Below are 27927 nucleotides of genomic sequence, written 5' to 3' on the forward strand. Positions count from 1 at the left end.
GGCACGATTCCATAATTAACGAGTATATGCTAATGGCATTTTGAATTTGATGGCGGCATTCAAAATTGTTAGTAAAAGAGTAGCCGAACTTAATTATTTTTTCTACTTGCAGCTCGCATTGTTTGCACAAAGCTGGTCTGAGAATATAAAGTATGATTAATGTGGCGGCCAGACAATGAGCACAGTAGTGAAGATTTCAATGGGAAGAGGCATCATTAGCTATGGGGCTATATAGCTAACAAGTATATCAATGGATGGAACATCAGCATGTACCCTATAGTACATGTAGGGTACAGTTGGCAGACGGAACAAACTATTGAGATTACTTAGCATACTCATACAGTAGTTGAGAATATATCGCTCATCTTTTCACTCTCAGCTCGAAAGTGTTTCAAGTACAACTTTTCCAAGGCATTAATAATTTGATGAGCCTCATTGTATTCAGCAACCTGTTCAATTTAATTCATCGCTTGTCCAAGCTGCTTTTTGATTGACAGTTAATCAATCTTGCTGCCTCCGACTTTCATTCTTTTCACACATTTCTCTGCATTTCCATTCATTGGCATTTGTTCTTGACTGTTCCGTTGTTGGGAACTCTTTGGCTTAATCCTTTTGACTTTGTTAACTAAGGTTTGACGGATTGTCGTTTGACTGACTGTATAAGCAGATTTCCGGTGTGTAATTGTTATGAGTTATAAGCCAGTACACCCTGCATCTATTGTTGCAGTTCTTGTGGGTGTTATTGAGCGGATTTCGAGAAAGCAATGTCTCTCATTATCCATGGGTGAATAAGTATACATATGTATGTTATATGTGTATATGATCACAATTGTTATACCATAGTTCAGTGTCAATAACCTGGAGCTGTGACAATGAAAATTACAACTACAAGTATTAAAAAACTTGTTAGCTCGCTGGGGAGCAATCAGAATGTTCTGGGAATCGTTATATTAAGTCCTGTTCTCAGTTGCAAATGTCATCTGAAAATTAAACCATCGCTCAACACGCTCTGAGATGCTGAAAGAAAATGCTTTCTTTTTATAAAATATTTTTAGGAGAGTCAAGCCAAGGGAAATATTTTTTCAAAGCAACGATGCTATGGCTTTTTTGCTGAAACAGCAGACCAATGTTTGTAGAGGGCGTGCACTCTTAATTTAAAGTAGAGCTGGTGTTTTTTTGATTGTCCCTACAATATACATTGAAGCTACCCCTTATCTTCCTGATAGAGAACAGCTTTAAAAAGCTGAAATGAGAAGGCGTGCTTACAGCTAATCACGACAATCTGGTGAGGGCTTCGGCAGTGTTAACCAGGTCGGCTTAACCCTTCATAACTAGCGTAAATAGCCGCATTTTACGAGCAAATCAAGGCCTTTTAATTTAACCAAAGCAAGCAAAAAAACTTGTAAAAAACTTGTAATTTAATTGCAAAATTTCGAAAGCATATAAGTTAGAGAGCTATGCTGAAAGCATGCCATGCCTTAAAAACATTTTTCGGGTAAAATAAATACTCGATTCTTTAAAGTAAAAACCGTGAAGTCTAAGGCATTTACTTCATTCCACTAAATGTTAAATATGAAACCGAATCGTACCTCAACATCTCTTGTTGCCCAGAATTTAACCGCTCGCTTACAAAGAAATGTCCTAATATTTCATCAAAGCAAATAAAATTATGCTCAAAACAATATATATTATTTCTCATTCAATATTTCTTGCATTTATTCTTTATCAATTTGAAATAATTAGAATTACAATTAAATTTAAATACATTTTACATAATTTACTGCAGTAGTTCATCGTTAAATACTTTAAAATGTACTCGCTTTCTGCATAGTTGAATTATTCATTTTATTTCATTTTATTTCATTTATAATTAGATTTAAGTCTGTCTAATGCACGCGATTACTTTCAATTTAGCGATAATCGTTTATAAACTAAAGTTAAACATATACAGTTGTAATAAATTCAGTAAATTGGACTTAGCAATTAGAGTTAATGCGACAATGTGGCCGCTAATTAAATACAAATGCCTACAACTATGCACTTTAAACTAACATAAATATTTACACACACATATTAAACAAATTGCTGAAAATTACAATACAAATCGAAAGAAACTCTGTTAGCTTAGAATTGACGTCTTCAGAAGACTGTAAAGTGGCAAAACCTTTCTTTTTATTTGATTTATTCATTTTTGTTTTTGTTTTTTTTTTTTGCATTAATTTTTGTTGACAGTTTCTCCTGCTGTTGTGAAAACTGAAATGCCAAAGGAATTTTCACATCTAATCAAGCGCGCTGTGAAAATTGTTGCTTTTATTGCTGCCTGTAGTTTATTAGCTGCGGCGTCTTTGAATTGTAATAATTATTTTGTTGCCGCCCCATGTAAAGTTCTTAAAAACTTTTTTCATTTGTAAATTCGTTTTAATGACGATAATTATCCTGCTGCTGAGATGAGGAGGAGCCAGACGACATGCGACATCGCTTACTTTGCGCTGGCGTCTCTCCCATATCGAGACTTTCATTATCGCTGTCCATAGTCTCGCTACAATCGCCATCATTATCGCCACCCATATCGTCCTGTTTCCGCTTGGCCGTGGCCATTTCGGCCGCATGACGTTTGCGCCATTTGGTGCGACGATTTTGAAACCAAACCTGTAAATGAAAATTGAAAAAGCAAAAGTTGAAATGTATGGCAATTAAAGTTTTAAATAAGCGCAAAGTTTCATGTGTAATTAGGCAGCACACCGCCATCCTCACTCGCCCCCTCCATCCAATAAGTAGCTAGCCAGACCAAATGGAGCAACATACGCACATTGTCAAAGTCATTAAGTCGAGGTTGCAGGCATTCAACCATTCAGCCATTCTGCCAAACAAACAACCAACACATTGCGCTCCTGCCCGCCTCACAGCCCATAAGTCGCATCATCAACGCCGGTTAACCCTCAATTAAGACAATATTAAGCCCTGGACAACGACTGTGCCTAGAGCAGCAACAGCAGTTACAGCAAAAACTATGCAAAACCATGACTAACGTCTTTGGTTGCGCCTCACTTTACATACAGGAGTCGTCCGTTGAGCGGTCTCCGGCAACATATGTTGCATCCCAACCACCCTGACAAGCGTCCGGGGCACGTTTTGTAGCTTTTTGCGGGCGTATTGCTGCCATATCTGGCATAATTTCAACATTTGTTTGATGATGAAGCGCTTTTAACTCTAACTCAAGCTTATAATCTTGTAGTTTACGTCATTAACATGACTAGCAGTTGAGATTTAAATAATCAAGTAGCCAGCGCAGATTATCATTTACAAATATTTTCAGCCTTTAATAATGCGACATGGTATAGATAGAGTGTGGCTGCATAATTGAGAAGAAAGATTGCTATAAAACCAAGTTGTTTTAACAACTTTACAGCCCCTAGCATATTGGAAGAGCATTGCTGATGTACCTTTTTCTAGAAACCACCGAAAGGGAACATAAGCAGAAATGGATTTGTCAACCAATTCTTACAATAATCTGTCTGGAAAGACTGTATTTATTTAAAGCACAGATCCATTACTTATAAAATATAACCTCAAATAGATAGCTTTTATGTGTAACAAGAATATGCCTGGAAAGACTTTAAAGTCAACCCCACTTGTTATAAAAGATAACTTTAAATCCCTCGCATTTCCAAAAATAAATTCTAAACCGTTAAGCGTTAAAGAGCCCTTAGCAATGACCACATGATATTGCCAAGACTATTCCGTATATGTATGAGGTGAAATTTGACAAATCATTTCATTCTCAATCGTAAACTTGCAATTTACTTCAAGCGTCTAAATCTGAGACTATAGTTTGGAAATGAATGTGAATTTAATTTCATATGAAATAATTATTTTTAAAAATTTTAGTTTTTGGACCACCTTGACAGCATTATGATTAACTTTAGAATAGAATTAACTTTTTGAACAAAATATTTAAATTGTTTTCTTTCTTGCCACGTTTAACACTTTTTTTATCATCTTTGTTCCCAAATATCTATTAATTATTGACTTAATATACATTTTTCTGAAAGATTAGGATGAAAGGCCAAGATAAAAAAATTATTTTGAAAGGCTAAGATAAAAAAATAATTTTGTGATCATTTTAAAATTTACAATCGTTTTTGCTTAGAGTGCATTATTATCAAAGCATTTCCCAAGCTTAATCTTTTAATAACTCATTTAAATCTATCACTAACTTATTTCTAAATTAAGTTCATTCTTAAAGCATGAACATGAACATGAACTGTTCGCCTTTGCGAAAATTAGTGGAAAGTCAATTTCAAGTGCTTTCCACATATTTAATTGAAGAATTTGCTTTACTGCTTGTTGTTTCCACACTACGGGAATCAGGGCTTCTTTTTGTTACCGCAAGCAACCCAAAGGTGCAATTAAACCAGATACGACATAATTTACAACTTCATTTGCACATTTGTGTAATTATTATTTGCAGCATAATGCGAAATAAAAATACAATTAATATTTTTCGTGTGTTACATGCCGCAGAGGGGCAAGCAACAACAACAGCAACGTATCTCTCTACTTGCTGCCGTTTTTGGCGCTGCCCAACGTTGGTTCTCAAACAGCAGCCAGCAGCCAACAGCCCCCCACAGACATGGACAACAACAAGGAGCACAACAACATTAGTTGGCATCATTAAGGCTGCTTTTCATGGTCATTATTTTTTGGTAACAGCTGCGACCATGTTGTACGGGATTTGCTGTGCTGCTGCGAAGGATGCGCACGTTGGCCATTCGTGATTGGAGAGGGGTAGGGGACCTGGTATGGGTAGGGCTTTACTTGGCCTTGTTGCTGTTGTCGACATCATAACGGCGTATGCGTCATCTAACACCCACTAAAGCATGCGCGTAAGTGGAAGGCAACAGACTGCTTGATGCGCTACTTCAATTGTGGACAGACGAGACATGAGAGGAATCCATAAACTTTGAGAAAGAGAGAGATAGAGAGAAAGAGAGAGTGGCAAATAGGGCAATGATGAATAGAACTACGTAGGATTGTTTAAATAGGGGAAGTGAAGGAACTGTTTATTAATCAACTCTTCGATATATCATGGGCGTGGAACAAAGTTTGAAAAAGCTCCATTCAAAGGCAAGAGAATCAGAAGGCTTTAGAGTTGGAATAAGGATAAGACCCTTATTCCTTTGATGTATATACGCATGTTTAAAGATTCCCAAATATTTTATGTGGAAAATCATTTCCAAAAGCATGGATATATTTTGGAATTTGAAGAATCTAAAACAGTTTACATAAAAGTGATAATTCCGATTCTGACGATTGCGTTTAACTTTTTATGATAAATTATTAAATACGCCTAATAGTTTGCAAAACATTTCCATATAGCTTTGGTTCAAATTTATTAAACTTCTTAAAAATACTTGGGTACACTAAAAATTGTTTTACATATTGTATTTCTTTATAGAAATTTTATTATTTTAGTAAACTTGGAGGAATAACATTAATTTAAAAAAATGTGGACTTCATTTTTCGCTTTATAGGTTGATTTTTCATAATGTTTTTTTCAGATCGAAAATATATAGCTATTTTGAATGAAAAAAAAAACAACTTTTTCTTGTGTAACGATATTTTATTTGACTTTAAGCTGCATTAATCTATCTTCAGATTTTATAAGTCCTAACGGTTCTACACTAAACTTCATACCACATTTGGCTTCCTTTCAACTTGTGCCCCCATAAATCTGCAAAGATATTAAACTAAAGCCAACCCACACACGTAGTCGCCTTTTCGACAAATTTTCACAAATGGGCGCGACACTTTTATGGTCGCCGACGATGAAACGACTCAGGAGCCCAGTGGGACTCCCTGCGGACAAATGGCATCAACAAGAAGTCGAAAAATAACAACAACAACAATAGCAACAACAAATGGAACACAAACACAAATACAAATCGCATGTAGCTTGAATTTATGACAGCAACATGTCAAAGTCAATCAAATATTGTGGCAATCAATTTGACGCGGCCACGTTACGCTTCGTTTCGATTGGGCCGAATTGGATTGGATTTATTTATTGCATTCGGGAGGATATAAGATATAGGAGGAGGAATAACAATAACAACAACAGCATTGGCAAGTCGAAGCCAATGATAGGAATGTTTGTTGGCACCCCAGCGGGACGCACTGCCGTATGTCAGGTGTGCGATAAGGATAAAACGATATATGTAAATTCTAGGGAACGGATGTCAAAACCAAACCTTTTTTTCCTCATTTTTATATGTGTGTGTATTTTTTTATTTTTTTTTTTTTGTTCAACTGCTACCTCGAAGCAAATATATGACTGCGGCCAAATTGGAAATTTATTTGTTTACGCGCTCTGGAGCTGGTGCTGGTGCCGCTTGCCCGCTCTCTGGGGTACTTAAAAGTCATGAAAATTTACAACATGGCTGCACAGACCTTTGCCCTGGCCCTCGCCCTCACCGGGCAATCGAACCACCTCAACAGACCAACTGACCGACCGACCGACCGACTGACTGACTGACAAGTTGATGTTACTTCTCTCGTTTTTTTTCATATTCTGCTGTTATTGGTCAACCTGGCTGACTTGATACAATGAAATAAAAATAAGAGTAAAATAAAATACTATAATACGAAAAAAACTCGTTGCTTTTTTGGCTTTTAAAACTGCCATAAATTTTAATTTGAATGCCGTGCGCTTTGACAGGCTCTCCCTCGCCATAGATGCGCATATTTATGTGAGTTTGTGATTTATTTGCCTTTTGTAGCCATAAACTGAGAGATACAGCACTGTTTTATTTGACTAATTGTGAGTTCGGGTTCGGCTATAGCCCATTCTGGCCCTATAGATCTCAAAAATTCCAACTACCAAGAATGTAGACTTGAATACTGTTTGCATTTCTAGCCAAATTTCTTTGGTATCATGCATGCGTCATTCATTAACACACAATCAAATCCATTAGCGCGCACAATAAACCAAATGTTCATTTTCTTTCAACTCACAGTTCAGTCTCTTCATATCCAATATTCAATTAGACAATATTTCACCTTTCTGTCATAAGTTTTTATAGATTGCCATTGTCGCCTGCTCTTTGTTGCCTTAGTTTTGTTCCCCGACTTTGAATGTCACTCACGACCGGGTTTAGCCCAACGGCCAACTGTCAGCCGTGACAGCTGTTTCGAATTGATTTGGTCAATGGTTTTCTTAATGCATGTGCTAATAGTGCGTTAAGTTTTTGGTTTATTTAACAACATATTATAAAATGTAAAAGCCATACTCTTCATGGTCTAAGCTCAAGCTTTTGCTGTTTTACTACAGTGCTTTTTTGAATTTTATAATCGCATTAACAATGTTTTTGTTAACAAGAGACTTAACACTGATATCATGTGTTTAGTTTTGCATTTTATATTTGAGTTAAACAATTCAAAGATAATCGATGGAGCCGTTAAAACCAGTTCTACTCTTAACTTTATGTCAACATAATAATAAAATATGGTAATTGCATTATTGAATTTGTAGAGTCAAAGTTCTCAGAAATTGGCAGTTTATTAAAATTTTCAATTACTTTTCAAATTTTATGAAATTCAAAAAGTGGCGATTTAAATTTTTTTTTTGTTTGTATTGGATTTTTATTTGCAATCTACCCGATCAGCAAATTATAATGGAAAAACATTGACATTAAGATTTAGTTTTCTGTGTTGAACAAAAATTTACCGAACTACACAATAATGAAAAGGTATTTAAAAAATATGTAATATATGTATTATTTCTAATATTTAAAATTGTAATAATATGCCCATCAAAAAAAAAAAAAAACTCATTTCGTACACAAATTTGTGACCAAGTGGGAAACGATAATTTATGTGTTTTGAGGATTTGGGAGTCTCAGCTTGTTGAGAAGTTAAGGGAATCTTTTGAAAATGAAAACATTGCGATTTTTGCAAAGGAACAATGTTAGACAATGTTAACAGAAGAAAGCATTCCTAGAGTGAACTTTTAGAAAGAAACGATCGAGATAGATAGATAGAGGAAGGTGATTAAACAAATCATAAAATTTATATAGAATTTGTAAATATATACGCATATTTTATAGTTCAATCAGTCAGTTAAATCAAACAAAATCTACTCGATTTGTGCTGAGAGCCCAAACAATACGCATTTCCCAAAACAAATCAAAGCAACATGACTGCACAAACTTGGGGACTACGAACCGAATGAGTCGCAATGCGTTTACATACATTGACTCAACAATCACTGTAATGAAATGCTAAATGCATTGCATTTATGCAAAAGAGAGAATCAGGAAAAAGCAACAGCAACAATCACACAATAATCATATTGTACTAAATAACAACACACACGCAGCTAGCTAGAGAGTCATTAATAATGAAGCCCTTCTTGCCCCACACCGCCGGCACTAAATATTGTGCGCAGACGCCATTATTCATGAGGGGGAAGGGTAAGAAGATACAGGAGTCGTTATGCTGGGGACATGGTATGACGACAACGAGGACGAGGACTGTCATAAGAACGTACAAAATGGCGACCATTTGCATTAAATGATTGCTAAACTGGACAATGTTAGCAAGGCTGGCTGGGACGGTTGCGTACAAAAATGGTTTTAATTATGATAACAGCGCAATTATTCTTGTCAAGATCATTTTACATGCAAGCACAGACCCACACACACCCACACACACACTGGGGCGTTCTCTGTTGTTTTGCATTTTATACGCCCAGTCGTCTGTCATATTTTGGCATGCAAGCCACTTTCTGCCATCCCCACACACACACACAAACACACATGTGGGCCGTGCATACATATAGAAGGACAGGCAGACAGTCAGCCATGCTGCTTGGCTGCTTGGCTGCTGTGTTTTTGTTTGTCAATTTGCATACTATCATCGTCATGGCTGTTTTTCATCTCGTCCTCACACACACAAACACACACACAACCAAATACACACGCACTCTAATTGAATATGTATGAAGCCACTGTTGTTCTTGTTGTTGTTGTTGTAAGTGTAGTGCCAACATCGTCGTCGTCGTCGTCATCGTTGCACAGAATTTAATTTACACTCACCCAAAAGTCATGCAGTCATTTGGCATGTCTATCAGTCGCCATTCAGCCATTCAGGCAAGCCAATCCAACCCAACCCAACCCACTCAACCCAAAACAAACCGTTCTCGTCCATCTACTCATTCATCCATCTCCATCTCTCTAGGCTGCTCCTGCTGCTGTCCATTTGTACTCGTCATCAGCATTGCGTCTCTCTGTCTGTCTGTATGTCTGTCTGTCTGTCTCTCTGTCCCTGTGTGTGTGTGTGTGTGTTTGTATCTATTTAGCCCTTGCACAACTGACGCATATTTAGCTGCAGCTTAAGCCATCAATCCTGACCATTTGCTACTGCTTGGGAGAGACCCACACTCGCTCGTCTCTATCTCTGTCGCTGGCTACATAGAAATTTTCTTGTTTCCTATGCCCTACCATGCCAACGGCCTCATTCTTTGGTAATTAATCATTTTACTCATCATAAACGTGATTTTTTCTCCACTGAGAATGCCTGAGCTCAAAGCTTTCCGGCTGTGATTGTGGCAAGTTGTCTGTATGGAATTTTCCTCCATTAGAGGGTGAAAGTTATGGATATTAACGGGTGGTGGTGCGTGTAGCTACAAATAGTTTGACAAATACGAGTATCTGCATGATGATACATGGAAGGGTAATGGAGCGTATGTATGTAATGGAAACTCTCAATCGGAAGGGTATAGTGTTTGCGGATCCGTGATTCAATGGAATCCAAAAAACCCACTACAACTGACAGGGAGATTTGTAAACTCAATTAATTTCAGATAATAAAATTATAGATGTTGAAGCCAATTATTTTACTACTACTTTCTTAAAACATGATCTATTGGGAATATTAAAACTCCGCATTTGTATATAAAATACTGTACTTAATTATAGTACTTGTATATACTTATTGTTACAAGTATATTTACGGTTCTTTGACTTTTTACAAATCGGATTAAATTCTGAAATCATATCATGATTGCTTGATGATGATTAATTTAATTTATTAAAAATCAACTTTCATATTCACGAGAACAAACATATTCCAAATATTTTGATGATCGCTTTGTAGTTTTTATCAAAACATTAACTTCAACTATACTACGTCGAATAAAGTATATCAATAATTTTGCTTATCATTGGAAAATCAAAATAAAACGATTACATCACAAAATAAGCAAAATTTGTGCTTCAAAAAAATGAATAACAAATACTATCTACAATTAATTATTATAATTAATGGTTTTATAGTTTGTTGTATTATCAAGTTAAGCAAATTGTGAGAGCATTTTTTGTTTGTTAAAAAAAAGTAAGAACTAAAATAATGTACTTAGTAAATGAAGCTACTTAGCTTCAATGGTGTCGTAATGGAAAGTTAGAAAAGAACCAAAACGGTTTGGAAATTAGTAAATAAAATAATAATAAAAAATATTCTTTTTGGTTTTTAAATGATAAGTTCTACGACGTTTTGTATATATTGTGTCAACACTTTAATGTGAATGGGCTGCATTCTGAAGAATTGGGACTATTAACTTGTCAACCTATAATCACATTACATCATAATGATTTTTAAACTATTTAATCAAAATTTAAACTTTTATTATAGTTGTATTGTTATTTAGACCAGACTTTCCAGAGAGAGGGAATCCTCTATTCTTAGTTTAAGATAATTTGCAATTATTGCAAGTTATTTATCCGACCCCTCATTTTCTTCCGCTGTTCCTCCATTTGTGTTCTCATTTTCTTTTATTAATAAATCTATTACTTGTACAAGCTTATGAAATTTGCCTCAATTGGCTTTAACAATACTGGCAGTCTATCTGGTGACCCACCGCAAACCAATTAACTGCCATGGCTTACAACTAATTTAAATGACAAGCCAAAAAGATACAAAACCCTGTCGCACACGCGACACACACATACACACACATACAAACACATACACACACAATGACACGTGCGTTTTTTGGGGCGTTACGTTTGAGCTCCGGATTACATGAACGGTGATGACGGCGTCGCCGCCACCGCCGCCGCCGCTCGACAAATTTGACGACACAAAGGATTTATTTGTTGATAACATTTTGAAAAAAACACTGAAAACTTTAAAATTACGGGCATGGGGATTGTTTTTTATGGCCAGCAGCAGCAGTAGCAGAAGCAGCTCAAGGGACAACAGACATGTGCACTAAGCCTTTAGGGCATAACCATAACCCACAGAGAATGATATAGACGGGGAGGAAAACAAATAAGAGAAGGAGTGGGAGAGGGACGGAGAGACAGCCATTGGCGCCATTTTGTTTTGCAACAAAAATAAAGCAAAAATCCACGAGCTTTGCGTTTCAATAAAAATGCAAATTGCCACAAAAGTCACAATGGGGGAGTATTTGAATTTGGCGCAGCTAAGCAACCGAATACCTTTTGCGCGGAAGGACTCCGTTTTTAAATGCTTGCCACCATTTTATGAGTTTTTAATACGAATTATATTGCTTACCTTCACTTGAGACTCTGACATTCCTAAGGCATATGCTAGTTTGGCGCGCTCTGGTCCAGCCAGATATTTGGTTTGCTCGAATGTTTTCTCCAGTGCGAAAATCTGCTGACCACTGAATGTAGGGCGGGTATGTTTCTTCTTGCCATCCTTATCGTTAGCTTGATGGTGCTGATGTGATTGCGACAGATTGGCGGACACTGCAAAAGAAGCAAAAAGAAAGAGTATTAGAATTAATTGTAGAAATGAATAAATCTTAAATACGAACAGAAAATAATTTAATTGAAATCAAAAAGGATTTGGAATAGTTAGACAACTATTAAAGCTATATAATTCAAAAGCTTCAAAAAATCGATAAAACCTTTCAACATCGCCAGCTCCATAAAGCTGTTTAACAAGCTAAACACCATAAACATATTTAAATATTACCGTTGTCTCGTAAAACTTTTTGGGGACCGTAAACTCCGTTTAAAAGCCATGTTTACAAGCTTTTTAAAATCCAATAGCGTAGAAGATGCTGGTGCGAGTCGCTCAAAAGTTTACTTTCCAAAATTTAATTATGATACACAATAAGCGTTGTCGTAAAATTTACCCAGAAAATAATATCGTCAAGAATTTCAAACAAGTGCGAGCGAGAGAGAGAGAGAGTGGCGACAATAGAGGCATACCGAAGCCAGACCATGGCATTGCTGCGGCAAAGTTTTTGACATTTATTAATTGTTTATGGTGGCAGCGCGATGGAAAATGCGCCGATTCGACACACAGCTGCTAATTTGTTGCCATCGCAAGGTGGTGGTGTGTTTTGGGGTGTAACTAGCGGTAAACAGGCAATGTGCGGGTTATAAATGAAGAACACTCACAGCAAATGACACTTGGTTAGAGAAGGTAGAGAGGTAGGGCTTCAAAAGCCCCCTTTTTTATGCCCCCTTCACTGAAAAGTGCAATTAAAATGACAACTTCTCTAAAACTTTTAGCTTTATAGATTGATGACAATAAGTCGTTAACTCTTAAGTTCATCTGGTCAAAATAAAAATACAAGACATCATTTTAACATTGTTGGGTAATTATTGAGCATAATACCTCTAACTGTACAGTAAAAAAAAGTACCAGAAAAACATTGGTTAAGTATTGAACTTGAAAACAAAGAAGCCATATACATATACATATTATTATACAAGTATATATTATGAATTGTATTAGTAATGTCGAAAAGGAATAAGAGATTCATTTATTAACGAATAATTAGAAAAGCATTGGATACCTTTTTGAATATTTGAAAACAATTAATTAATTTTGTTTCTTAACTGAATCAAGTGCCTTTGCATACGTTTTGAAGCTACGAGTATTTACAAAAAAGAATGGTAATGCATTCCATTAAAAAGTTCAACATATTAATGTTAAATACAAATAGTTTGGAAAGAAGAGGAGTAAGATTTTAAAGAAATTATAAACAATCAATATTTGATCAACAAGCTTTAATAGCTATATTTTTCCCATGGTTCCAAACAAAAATTCAATATTAATATTAAATGTTTATTAAATTTGGCGATTTTAAGACGAGACGACTGATTTATAATGCTGGGAAGTAAGCTTAAGGCCTCGTCGCTAGCTTAGCTTATTCCATAGCTTATCTGTAATTTTAATTACCTATTAAGCTGTTTATAAAATATAAAATAAAAAAAAATAATGCTGGGGAGAGAAATTCAAAACTACGATAACACCAGCAGTTCTCTTATATGTAACGTGAAGAGAGAGGAAGAAGATGAAGATTTAAAATAAACCCATAAAAAAGCTATAAATTGCATTCCAAAATATATAAAGTTCAGAAGAAGAAATATTCAAATGGAGAAAAGGAAGTATATTCTTAATTGCTATTTTTAGACATTTTTATTCTCTTATTCAGTAGCTCCAAATAGTTCCCATATGAATGGCATGTACTACCCATCTACTACTTATTTAGAAATATGCATACAATATTACATTTGTAATCAATTTTATTACAAATTGTAAATAAAGGGCGCGCCATTTTCTGTGGTCGCGTCAGCAAAACATTTGCACACAAATTAGTTAAAATGCAATAGATTTTAGGCAATTAGTTGTTAGTTACTGCTGCTATTATTGTAGGCCAAGCATAATAATTGCGCACTAATTACGACAGGAATTCAAATAAAAGTGCTGCAATTTCTACGGAGAGTGGGAGCAGTAGTAGGAGTTGGTGCTGAAGCCGAAGTCAACACACGTCGCTGCAATTAACAAACACAAATTGACCGCAAAATTTATGACGACAACAACAGTGACTAAACTTTTTGGTGCTTGACTTTCATTAAAATTGAAATCAATTAGCAAGAACGACAACGTCGCTGACAACGGCACCAACGACCTGAAAGCCAACCACGACGACAAGAGGCCAATAAAACGGAGCGGCGGTCAAACAAAACGCCCCACGCGAAACGTGCGCCCATACCCACACCCACACCCACATCCTCGCTGAGACTCAACCCCAGTATCCTGGCCAGCCCAGGCTGCTCGTAAAGCCAGTCAAGTGGACCGTGCTGGGATTGGGTGGGTTGTTAAATTCGTGGGCAAGTGTAAGGCCATAAAATAAAACGGTAGCTGGGCTGGGGAGGGCACGAGTTGCGAGTCTATGGATGGGCGGGTGGTTCTGTGGGCTTCTCTGTGTGCTTTCAATTAATGTCACCCCATTATTAAATGATCCCTAATTATGTGAAATGATTTCACTGAATATGCACGGCAAGGTTGCTCGGATATGGGATAAGGTACTATGTGGTGTGGCTCGACGAAAAAGGTAAGCCCGCAATTGTACAGACACTCAATGGCTGTGGGAGGGTTGTCTGAGGACCGTTACTCCGTACGTATGTATGTGTGTGTGTGCGTGGTTGTGTGGGCTGCGAAGTTTTTGGTTATGGCTTTCTGTGAGGTTTTTCATGCTTCCCAGTTTATTTTATTCCAACATTTGCCTCTGGGCTACATTTAAATGCTGTGGTGGTGTGGGTTAAGGTTTGGGTTTAGTCCCTTTATGATACTTTGGTGCAATTTGGGCAAATTATTAATTTAAATTGTTACACTTACAGGCGACGAACTCTGTGTGTGTGTGGGAGAGACAGAGAGAATGGCAACAGTTTTGTATGCCAAGTTAAAGATACTTTTCAGCAGCTTTGATAATATTATTTGGTTTGGCAAGATAAGAATAAAGCGATAACAAATAATATAATAACACTATCGAAATACAAAGCTGTTGAGATTTGAGATCTTTTGAAATTTTTTTATCTTAATGCTATACTATATAGATCCGGCCTATATTTTGTATATTTTTGCGTTGCATTCTGCTTCCGAGTAATGGGCTTGGAACTGATAAAAATTGTATATATAATGTACTTAGTATAGTTTATTTTATTCTAGTTTGTTTTATTCACCTGTGACTTTTATTATAGGAAAATAAATTATTTGTACGTTGTTTTAAAAACTAAGCAAACTTTAAATTACATTTTAATTTTTTTTTTTTAATTTAAACAAATCGTGCCTTTAATTCTGGCAGAGCCATCAAAACCGAAAAGTGCTATTCTCAATTAAAGTTATGTTTTTAAGTAGAAACGTTCCTATGTCATTTAAATAATCGAAAAGCTATGACTTTTGAAAAAGACAAATATAATTATTCAAAATATATTTAAATGAGATCAGGACAAGAAAATTAAATTATTTACACAACAAAATTTGACTTAAAATGAATTTTAAAAATGGATAAATTGTCTGTATACGCTAGATATTTCTGAATTAGCCCATATTTCATATTTTGCGCATCATCTTTCATTTTAATATCCTGATTAAAAATGGATGAATACAAATAAATCGATTCTGCTCAAAATATGTCTAAATTGAATGAAAAAACTTGATATATTTTGCAATGAAACTTCAATATCTCAGTCCTGTCACTGCTCATTTCGTTTCGCTTCTTTTTATCCCTCTGAGCAACTTTCGTTCAACTTAGGAATGCGTTGAGTGATCACGAGGACGAGCAGCTCAGCTGCAACTGCACAGTTTGATTGCAACATAAAATGCGTCAAAATAAATATGTGCCATAAAATTTATGTTTTTTTCGCAGACAATTCACAAGCTTAACAAGCTGCACGCCCCGCGGCTGCAACAACAACGACAACAAAAACAACACCAACACTTGTCGAAGCCTCCTGCCGAAGGCGTTGCACGAACCGCTGGCCATGGGCCCACATCAAGGCCGCGCCGAACTGGCGAGAGAACGGCGCTATGTAACAAGTATAATCCCTTGCATAAAGCGGCAAGAAAAATTGTGGCAGTGATAATTTTTTTCTTTCAATTTTTTTTTTGTGCGCTCACTCACACTTTCTATTCGATGCAGCTGCGACCCACGGAACGCGCTTCGCCTCGTGGTGGTCGTCGTCCCAAGGACCCTCATAAATAACCGACAAATATGAAGCGTTTATTTGCTCATGTCACGGCGCACAGTGCCAGATGAAACGAAATGAAAAGCCCCTCTATGGAGCGACCCTCGCATCTGTGAGTTGCTCTTGGGTGTGTGTGTGTGTGTGTATATATATAGGACTATACTATATATATGTGTGCGTGCCAGTTGTCTATAATCGCATAAGTCACCCTGTTGGCGTTGTTGCATTTGCACTTTTTCAATTTTTTTTTTTTTTTTGCTTACTTTTTTCCAATACCATTCCTATGCCGCTATATTTTTTATGGCGTTAATATTTTGGCTTTTGTATTGATATTAATAATGCGAAAGGCAGAGCCTGTGTGGATGAAGGTTGTTCGGGGGGCGTGAGTTGTTGTTGTGTCCTTTTGATAATGCTTTGTCAATGCATTATTGAAAATATTAAAAAGTCATTTATCTAACAATAAGTCAGAAGCAGAGCCGTCAATAGCAACTGTTGATATCGAGACGACAATGCTGGACAGAGATAACTTTTGGCGGGGTAATATTTTGTTATGGAACTTGCGAATATTTTCAGAAGTATTAAACAAAAAAGCTTCTTTCCTCGAACAGAAGAACAAAAGTGAATTTTAAAACACTAACAAACACAAACTAATATGAACGTCTGTTGATGCTTAAAATTAATAAGTCGGCCCATTAGGTTCTAGGACAGAAACTCTTAATTAGATAGAAATTCTGTTCGTCATTTTTATGGAAGTGCCGATAGTAATTTTTTTTTCATTGCTCAGAATTCAAAAGGTTGTGTTTTATAAATTAGATCAAAGAAAGGTTAATTAGTTGCTTAGCTTCATAAAGATGACAACTTTTAATATATAACGTGTTCACAACATTGCCTTGAACATCAATCGTTTTCTGTTGAAATGTAGAAATAATTTAAACCTAAATTTGTGTTTGTGTCCCTGGTCTTAATAAGGTATACATTTAAGTGGCCAATGAATTAGTTTTAGGGCTCCCTCCTTCTCCGGGCACTTAATATTCATATTGCGGGAATTCGTGCAGGCAAGGTAGATAGAATATACATACATCTGAACTAAGCTGGATATTAAGATTTATCTTTTCTTTAACAGAAATACAATACAACATATTTTCTTTTCCTAGTAATTTATTCTCGCGCACAGCTCTCTAGATAACTATTTCGATCAACCATCCAAAGAGTCAGACAGCGAACCTATTTTTGAATATATAAATATAACTATAAACAACTGTCCACTTATGTATAATATCATCAAGAAACCATCATTCGAAAATCAATACCAACATAAAGCCCATAAATTTTATATTTTCTGTCAAAACAAAGCAGAAAACTTCCACAAAACATGTTACAACGGTGTGTTGGCTCATCGTTTCCACATAATTTTGAAGGCAAATCATGCTTTATAGCCCCAACGAACATAATAATATGCCATGTATCCCCTTTATATACACACAAGCGTACATACATAGGCAGCTAGTGTGCGACATTTACATAAAACATAAAACAAACAAGCAACAAAATAACAGAAAATGCAAATTCAAAGGCAAAGTGGTGTGCACATCACATAGTTACATGAGGAAAATGTGTATTTATTTATTATTTTTATATACATATAAATGTATATATTTATGCGTTTGTTTTTGTCCTGCGACCGAGGATGCAGACGCGCGGCTGCGATTGCGACAGCTGCTGTGCCAGACAGCAGAAAGCAGACAACAGACGAAGACGGGCAGGATGAATAAAAAAAAATTATATGTAGAGGAAAACAAAAACGGCGGAGGAAAAAACTTTTGCCGGAACAAGTTAAAGCTGTATGTTTTATATGTATTTGCTTATGTACATTTATACAGGCCATATACTCATCGTATAGCAGGCAACGATAAAGACAACATCCAGCCGTCAGAGGATATTACCATGCACAGTGCTTACACACATGTAAGGAAAAGTGAATTTTAAAGGAAACTTTTTCTTTCGACCATAACACAACTTCGCAGAATAAATCTTTACAGGAAGGACAAAGCGACTTTCCAGCTTTAATTCTTTCAAATTATACATTCCTTGACAAGAGCTCTTCTACATAAGGGACATAGAATATATTTGTTGCAATAAGGTAATTAGTAATTATGATCTGGTAAGCTGACTATTAAAATAATATTTGTTAGTGGACTTGCATTCTAAGCTAAAAACCTTTAAGAAGCTGAAAAAAGTTACTTGACCTGCAAAAATTAAATATTCTTGTAGTTTTTAAAAAACATTGTCATATCTGTGCGAGTTCTGCAATTTCTTTTAATTTTTTTTTATCAAAAAATGTTTATTTTATAACTAGGCCCACGTCATAGTTTTGATTTGGACCCACTATGCACTGAGAATATGTTGCCACATTATTATCTAGCAGAAGCCGCCCCATAGGCACACGCACAGCTATACACATAAGGGTGACTAGTGGGGGAGTGTTGAAGGCATACAGAAATGGGGCAAGGCTTACACTCGTACATACAACAGGAACAACAAGAGAAGCAGCAGCAGCATTACAAACCATATTCTATATGTGTGTGTGTGTGTGTGTGTGTGTGCGTGTTTATGTGCTTGTAGGCTGTCATGTTAACAAGGCACAAATACCAGGCATTCGAGTGTTCTATATGTGCGTACATAAGTGTGTTTATGTCTGTGTGGGTGTGTTCGTGCTTTATGCGCATGAGTGTGTGTGTATTTTATGTGAAAGCTGCCTAACGAAAATGGCGCGCTCTTCTGCCTTTATGTAAATTGCGTTTATATGCGCGACGCGCAAAAGTATGCTACACTTTTTACAAGCTGTTTTGATTTTTGTACGCTTGTTGGTTTTTTGCATCGAACATTTTATTTGTTATTAATAATGCCATTGCAATTTATTAGCTGCATTGAACGCGAATTCATTTTTTTTGCTTTTATTAAATTATACTTTGTTCGTTCATTATTTATTATTAACCTTTTTGATTATGCGCGCCATAATAGTCATGAAATTTAATTAAATTTAATAGTGTCTGTAGTTTTGTCTGTGTGTGTATTTATTATGACATTCAGACAACAAGAATAATGCACAGGATTGAACAAAAAATAAATAAATTGCCACCCCTTGTGGGCTTTTTTCGCATATTAATTAAATGCATTTGCATAAATACCGGCAACGAAATTGTTTACCATATTTTTATCGCCCTGTTTGCCAAACTGTCGCACTGCAACAACACTTGGCTGGTTTATTATGACTAATTATTGCTTGATTTAAAATGCCATACCATTATTGTTATCATTATTGTTATTATTATTATTAATATTTGCATTGCATTCATTCATTAATGCCAATTGCCAATGTGCCATAAATGTGGGCGACAAAAAAAAAGTCAGTCAATATTGATTGTATTTATATACGAGTTTAAGTTCATTGCGCCCTTTTTCATGGTCTACCACTTGTCATTGTTTAAATAGTTGGCGCATTCCAACTATAAATAGCTGCTGTTGCTATTTATCAAGGGATATAGATATGGACTATCAATGCAATTTCTTATCAACACGGATAATGTTTCCCATTGCATAGGGTAGGTTAGTTTATACAACTTGAAAAATATGCACTGATGCTGAACTAACTGAATAAATTAAATGACGGAAATTAAATGAGTTCATTTCGATGTGGGAAAGGAGTTATTAATAGCATAGGCACTAGAAGTGTGATTTAAGCATGAAATAAAAACTATTTCTGAGCTTAAACAATCTAAATATAATGTAGAGACCTTAAAAAAGTCTTACTTTCGGTTAAAGGTTTATAATATTAAGGAGTTCGAGAATATAATTCATTACCGTTTCGATATTCAGCGCCAGAAGCTTGTACGCAAGCTTCAATATTTTCCTATTAAAAATAATATTTTATTTCATAATCTCTTCTTCATTCATAAAAGACCTCATTTTATAAATATTGCTGTATTAGAAGCCGAATTCAGGTGATCGACCATTAGTCTCTAAACTCGAGTTCTTACAGCTCTCAAAATGTTATTCACAAATACGACTTGTAATAGTTTTTACATGACGTTAATACAACAAAACGAGTTAATTGGTTTGTGAAAGCGAGCGAGAGAGATATATAGAAATAACCTTAAAAAAATAATTAACTTTAACACAATGTCGCAATCTGAAAAAAAGTGCTAGGATTGAAACATAAGCAGGCAGCCGAAGTCCGAAGTCCTGCAACCAAGTAGGACAACCGCAGTCCGAATTTGACACAATTCATTAAGCTTAATGAAGACAGCCCAGCAACAACAATAATGCTCACATAAAAAAGACAACAGGAGCGAACGAGATGAAGAAAGGGAGTCTCTGATAAATAGAGACGACACGACATCATTTGGAGTTAAAGGCAGGCAATGCCTAGCTGTTGCTTTTAATTAAAATTCAAGTGGCATTTTGTATGTCGACGTTGTCGTTGTCGCTTTTGTTGTTGCTGTGGTTGTCTCATCCGGAGGCTCAGGCAAAAACTTGCGCTTAAAGCATATAATCGTGCATAAAACAGGCCATAAAGCGAAGCAGTAAATAGAATTGGCTCGAAGCTAAAGCGAGCACTTAATGAGTGCTACCTATGCTTTACATAGGAATGGCCAAATAAAAGATGCATAGCGGCAGAATGTTTTACGAATCGCGATGATTATAAAGATTACAAACAACAACATTATCAAACATATGCTTTTATTTCCATTGCCTGCAAAATAAATGATATGGTAAGAAACGGGAAAATTTCCTACAACCTGGAAAAAAAAAATAATTTTCGAGCATAGCTAGTGTGTTGAAAGCCAATATATATACAAGTAGTTAGTTGATTTGGTTTACAACAATTGGAGTACTTGTAAGAAATTAAAACAAAGCCATAAATTTGTGAAACAATTATATTTAAAAGTTAAAGACAAATTGTTAATTTTCAGAACCCATGACCTCTAGCAGTATTCTCTAATGAGACAAACAATAATTTTATTTAAATTTGTTACAAAATTTGACTGATTTACTATATGTTTGGAATGTATTTATAAGTATCTGAAACCAAAACGGAAAAGTGTTTGTTGCATTAATATCTTTTTAAATAGCTTTATATCTTTTTAAATAAGTTTTCCCTAAGAACAGATTTTTGTGTTTTTTTTCACAAAATGCAATTAAATTTTTGAGAGCATAAAATATATTTTTTTGCTGGTTCGCATGCAAACATATGATGTTGAAAGCACATGCAGAATTTTGAATGCAAATTTTACAAAATATAAGGCGCTTTACTTTCTGAAAAACAATCTCGAAAACCTTTTTAGGGGAATAATACCCATAACTGTGTATAACCATCGTTCATACGTATATATAGGCAACATATACTCCAATTTAGTTTTTTTTTTCCTACTGCTGACAACTAAAGTCATGCTTAGTGTCGCCTCAAATCATGTCACATATGATATTTGACAAATCAGTAAAATCAATATTTACTCAAGGTATCACAGGCTACCAAACCTACACACGCACACATACACACAGAGACACACAAATACACTCATAGAAACAAACTGAATTCCTTTTGGGCACAGCTGGCTATGGACATTGCACACTAACGACACACTTCAGAAATCAAACCAAGCACACAAAGCAAACATTTCTCTAGGCCCGCCAAATATATCGGCACTAATTCAATAAGAAAATTATGTACATTTCCGACTTTAAATCAATAAGAGGCCAGAGGAGTCAGGCATGCTTGTAGAGAAAACTGCAAGTCATGCCCGCAATTAAAAGCCAAACAGCAGCAGCAGCAGCAGTGGCAGCAGCTGCTGCTCTCCATGGCTGCCGATATTGCCGCTGCTGGCTGCTGTGGCAGTAGCAGCAACGACACTAAATCAAATCAATTGCCAATGCGAGAGCGAGCGATCATTAACCGGGCCCTAGGGCCGGGGACGTACGAGTACGTATGTGGTTGGACAACACGTTTAAATAAATAAACAATAATGGAGCGAGTTTGGAGAGGGACGCAACGATTACTTAATGAGCTTAGGTGCGGGGCGGTAGGCGGTATAAATAGACGTAATAATGAAGTAACCAGATCAGAAATCAACAGCAGCGAAGCAGCAGCAAAGATGAACGAAGCGTGCGAGTAAATTAATTTTTCATATGTTGCTCGGAGTTTGCCAGAGTTCGACTGTTGAAATCGAAGTGTGAAGCGATGATTTCGTATCTTATTTCTTTTTCTTTTCTGTAGAGTCATTGCTGACGAGCACTGCACTGCGGCCCGAATATCGTGTGTTGATCGTGTTAAAGTGATTTTCTTTACAGCAACGCACTGGCCTTTTAATGACTTTGACAATGGGGAGTGCAGAGTCGGGACTTAATGGAGCAATGGGCCGGCTCATTCAATTTTCGCTTAAGCCAGCGAGCAACTGCAGTAAGCACATCGGCCACAGCTCGTCTGTGTCCGTCACTGGACTGCTTCTGTGCTCTGTCTGTGCTGTACGAGTATAGTAAATCATATCAATAATCACTTGAGTCATGATCATTAGCGAGTCGCATTCGCTGCGCTTTGTTAACGGTATCGATGGCATCGTTGACAGGAAGTCGTTGCGCTCGAATGCTCGAATGCGAGCGCGCTCGCAATGGCTGAGGTGTGTCCATGCATTTCATTGATTTCATTCCATTGACAATCCATCGGAACGCCCCAAACAATTGTAACCAAATTACTCGTACGCGTAGCCACTGTTGGGCCACTGAATCGATCAATGATTGTCGGCACTCATTTGCAAATTAGTGGGCATATTCATAAGTATGTACTTACTGGTATTTGACAGACGTTCCCGCCACGCTATGGGATTGGCAACAAGGCCCTGCAAACCGGGCCAATACAGATGCGTACGATCGACAATGTGGCCAGCGTGGGTTTTCAGCGGCGCTCCTTGACTTTGTGACAAATACTGGGCCATGCCGGCAGCTGCGGCGGCAATGGAGAAGCGTGGTATTCCAGCTGTGAATAAAATATAAAGAGAAAAGAATTAAAAAAGTGCCGATAACTGACTTTATTTTATTTTCGTATAATTGCTCATAAGTTAGAATTAGGGTTAGAATTTTAATAAAAACAATCTTCTTACATTCGCTTTGTAGATTAAAAGTAAAGTGGAATAGGATTTTCCTGTTCTGATTGCGCTCTTTAGGAGAATAATATTTTATTTTATTGTTTAACATTATAGACGAATTCACAAATCAGTTCAATCGGATGTTTTAGTTGAATATACTTTTTGAGCTCATATAAAAACTTGCAGACATAAAAATTACTTTATCTGAAGAACATTCGTTAATTTAAGGAAATTTTAGACACCTGATATGTATTTTGCACTAAAACTTCTTAGACTTTAATCATTGCATGAACGCTAATAGCGTGAGGAAGAACCCAATACAAGTTTTTCAGTCAATATGCTTTTGTTTGCCAAAGCTAAAAAAGTCTGATCTTACATTTTCTCCTTAGAGTACAGAAATTGACAATTTTGGGAGTGATACTTTTAAACCTAAAATGTTTATCATATGTATGATTATCAAGCAAGTTTTTATCATTATATGTCTATCACTATCTTAAGTCTTAAATTTGACTTTGGTATGCCAAAAAGAGTCCGGAATATTTAGGAAACATTTTATAGAAAATGTAATTATTATAAACTCTTTTATGAGTCGCTCTAAAATTGTAAGGGAATTTTTTTACAATACAGATTGCTAATCTTGTGCTCCCATTTATCTATTTTTTTAACATAATAAATAAATCAAATCGTGATTCGGAACCCAGGGGTGGTATTTTTATGCATTCATTTAGGAGAAAAGCTAATCATACATCTGAATAAACGCTCATACACTCATTTGCTAACATTCTCTCATTCATTACAGTATTCATTAAATATGATTTGTTTCTAGGACTGTGACTAGAATATAATTTGTGGGTACCAGAGAAAGTGGAATTTCTAAAGTACTTAATAGTTTGAAAAGAAAGAGCGGCACCTTTGAAACTTGAAAATGCGAATCGAGCAGTTGCTTTATCGATCACTTTATATATATACTTGTATATTTTTTTCTTTATTTAATATAAGCATGGAATCCGTGCATACAGGTTAAGCACCTTAACAATATATTTTAACAAATGAAATTCAAATGTTTATCCTTGCGGCATCGATACAAAAATCAGGCGATTGCTTTAAATTTTCTGAACCCTTTACCTTTAGCCCTCAAATATTTGCTGAATTTATTTATGAATTCTCATCCGTCGCCAGCTAATTTATTGTAACACAAATGAGCCGCTTTGGTAACTCTTGCAAATTATTTCATTTTGGCTTGTCATAAAACTGAAAAAAATACTTAAAATTCCTTTCCCAACTACGAGTATAATCGTACACCTACAAGTGCTTCTTGCCCACTCATTGCCCATTTTTGATTTCTGTCATTGTGGCCCTATTAATTAAAAGCCATTAAGTAATTTGTCATATGAAGAATAAAAACATGTTGTTAAAAGCCGTTTACGAAATCAGCCTCCGAATCGGACTCCAGCTCCAAATCAAATCACATAAACGCCCTCGTTAAATATAATTAAAAATTGTTATAGCAAATTGTCAACGCTCTGTCAGAGTAGCCGCCAATTTTGACCCACTCTGACGGTCTGTTCGGCTGCCATTGTCATGTCGCACAATTGGGCTACACTTGGCTGTCGAAAAACTGAAACGACAAACCAACAATCATATCTGTGAAATGACAACGTCACATGTCGAGTGCCCCTGCCCCACCTCCTCAATATCGCCCCATATCCCAGCACTTTTTCATGTGTCATTTTGATTTAATTACAAACAATTTGACAACTAATTGCTCGGCGCTTTTAAGTGCGCGCGTATCTCATTACGCTTTGCGGCATTTTGCAATTGGTTATAATATTATTATTATTATATTTGTGGAAATTGTGCCCAATAAAATGCTGGATAGGTGGGGTAATTGTGTGCCTTTAAAAAGACATTTAATTGCTACGTTAAGCAGTCGAGGGTAATAGTGGCGGAGCGGGCTCCATTGTTATCTCCATTTTATTTAAAAGCGGAATCATGGAATCATGTCAAACCGGATTTCAAAATATACAACACATTTCTGTGCGCTCGAACACACACTAAGTTTTAAATGTGTTTGTGTGTTTTGGGTTTTTACGAACCAGTTTTGTTTGTGGAAGTATTTGAATTATTTTGGGGGCATGCATAATGTCTTTTCAATATTGACATTGCATAATTATACCTAAACATATAAAAATAGACGTCGGAAATGAGATTTTGAAATGGGCATTGAAAGAGAATATGAGAATAGTTTTATATAGCTTATTAGAAGTTCTTCTAAAATCTAATAGAAATACTAAAAACAAGAAATACACTTGAAAGATAAGAATAAGTTGAAATAATTTTTAACATTACAAATAAGTACCACATTTGATCGCAATATATATTTTGCTCTGTTATTAAATTAAAATAAAATGAATGCCTTTGAAAAACATTTTCCTAAGAAAATACCTCAACATAAATGATGAAAAAATAGTCTTGAAATCAAATAATATTCATTATTTAAGGAAGATTGTATTCTAGTATAAATTTTCGAATCCAAAAAAATTAGTTTTAAGGACTTTTTTATTCAGATTCCCATTTAACGTTAAGCTCTCTGTTTCTTATTATAAACATCAATCAAAAATGTTTAATTTAAAGTGATTGTAATTTTATGTTTTCAGCGAATATACCAAATGTTTGAATGATCGGCCAATTAAAAAAGCTGCAAATTTATGAAGTTATGCTATGGGTGAGTGTTGAGCTTAAATTTTTATATTTTGAATCCAAGCAAAAATTTAACTTCATAACGGAAGAAATCTGCCATAAATTTCTCTAATAAGAAGAAATATATATAGAAATATATATTGTAAATTCTTCTCAAAACCAAACTCTAAATAGTATTGTATTGTATTATTGTTTCTGGTTTCACTCTGATTAAATAATCAGGAGACGTACTAATTGATATTTTATGAGTATATATTGCCGTCGGGAAATTGCAATAGCTGAGTTATTTCGCAGAAACAAACGTAGCTTGTGATTAGGCCGAGAAAGTGTAGGAATAGAAGGGTCTAAGTACCTGTCATTGCTCTTTTAATTACATAATAATATCCGAAGACCCATTTGTGGAGTATTAACAAGCTATCTCAACGTTAAGATACCCCATTTAATTGCCAATTTTTGTAGAGTCGCACAACATTATTGAATTTAAGAATCCTATCCTATCCCTTATCGAATTAAAAGTGACAAATATCAGCTATTAGTTGATGCATGTGTCCAAGAAAGAGATCAGATCGGTTTATATGATCCACTCACCTCCGGTTAAAGCACTTAAACCCGCCGATGTGACTGGCGGTGGTTTCGACAATATCGTATCGATGCCATGCGGATTTGCCGCGCCCTGCGTATTTGTCGGTGTGGTTGTGGAATTCGCTCCCGACACACGCTCACTGATCAAATGCGCATTGGGACTGTGGCCGTAGGCGCCAGCCATGCCATTGCCAGAACCGGCACCACCACTGCCGCCACCACCACCTCCCTGTGCAGTCTTCATTTCCGTGGTCATCGAGTGGAGAGCGGCCAGTGGTGGCCCCAAAAAACTCAATGGTAACTTGTGATCGAGCATGCCAGCACCAGGGTTGCCACCCATCAACACATTGTTGTTGTTGTTGTTACTGCTATTATTATTGTTGTTGTGGTTGTGCAGACCCAACGGATTGCCACTGCTAGGTGGCAGTCCGGTCTGATATTTGCGACTAGTTAGATTTTCGGGACTATAATCGGGCGGTGGTGGACTTGACTCACTATTGTTGCAGGGCTCTTCGCCACTACTGCGCTGACTGACGGCATAGGATTTGGAGCTGTCGACGCCGGGACTGGAATTCTGTTCGTAGCGCGTGCGTCCATGTAGAGAGCCGTGGCAATTGTCCGGAGACTCTGAGTGCAGTCTGGAGGAGGCAGCCGATTGCTCACTGCGTTCCGCATGTGAGAGTAGCATGGGTGGTGGAGTCGATGAGTCCTCCGTGGAGCCACCACGCCCCAATTTAGCCTCCAATTTCGGCGCACTGGCCTTGAGCAGCATGAGCGGACTGCTCAAGCTGTTATTATTGTTGGCCGCATAGGCCGCCGCTGCGGCGGCACTGTGATAGTCCAACAGTTGTTCCCGCGCCGCCAGCTGTTGCTGATAGTCGACGGCAGCAAGGGATGCGGCGGCCGCTGCATGAGCATGTGCATCGGCGAAGCCATTGCTGAGGCCAGCGGCGGCGGCCAAATGATGGTGTGCATGGAGCGTGGGACTGCGATTGGCCGATGTAGGCGGACTGTTTTGGGCCGCGGCGGCAAAACTGTGATGCCGCATATAAGGATTAATCAGATCCATGTCGTGGTGGTGCTCCTGGTGCAGCGTAGCGTGGCTAGCGTGTGGGCCTGGAGTTGGCGAGGCCGAGGCTGAGGCTGAAGCGTGACCGTGAGCGTAATCGACGCCGGCGCCACCGTCGACGGTATCCGCGGGCAGGCGATAGAAGTTCGTGGGCGGCACACGCAACGCGAGATTGAAGGCGGAATTAGCCGACAATTGAAACGTCTGGGCAAGCTGTTTGGCGGCGGCAACGTTGTGTGGCGTATTACTGCCCGTAGGCGTTGTGTTTACAAATGGGCTACCCAGTTTGCTTGCTTCGGAACAGGCACGCACGCACGGACACTCACAAACAACCACAAAATGGCAATCTTTTCTTTTTCAAATTTCTATTCTGTTTAAAGGCAACAACACTGTCACAAATTTCGTTCATTCATTCGTTCAACAATTT

At 36.8% G+C, this 27927-nt stretch overlaps 1 protein-coding gene across 1 annotated transcript; it reads right to left on the minus strand.

The window, feature by feature from the left end:
- Positions 1-2418: 2418 nt before the first annotated feature.
- LOC115632111 (NK1 transcription factor-related protein 1) lies at positions 2419-27500 on the minus strand. Its single transcript, XM_030529104.1, has 4 exons — positions 26438-27500; positions 22855-23040; positions 11575-11771; positions 2419-2649 (listed from the first exon to the last, which is right to left on the minus strand). The coding sequence occupies exons 1-4, from the start codon at positions 27498-27500 to the stop codon at positions 2419-2421; spliced, it is 1677 nt and encodes a 558-aa protein (XP_030384964.1).
- Between the last annotated feature and the right edge of the window lie 427 nt (positions 27501-27927).

This window comes from Scaptodrosophila lebanonensis, unplaced genomic scaffold, assembly GCF_003285725.1.
Source record: "Scaptodrosophila lebanonensis strain 11010-0011.00,11010-0021.00 unplaced genomic scaffold, SlebRS2 tig00001415-arrow-pilon, whole genome shotgun sequence".
Lineage (NCBI taxonomy): Eukaryota > Metazoa > Arthropoda > Insecta > Diptera > Drosophilidae > Scaptodrosophila > Scaptodrosophila lebanonensis.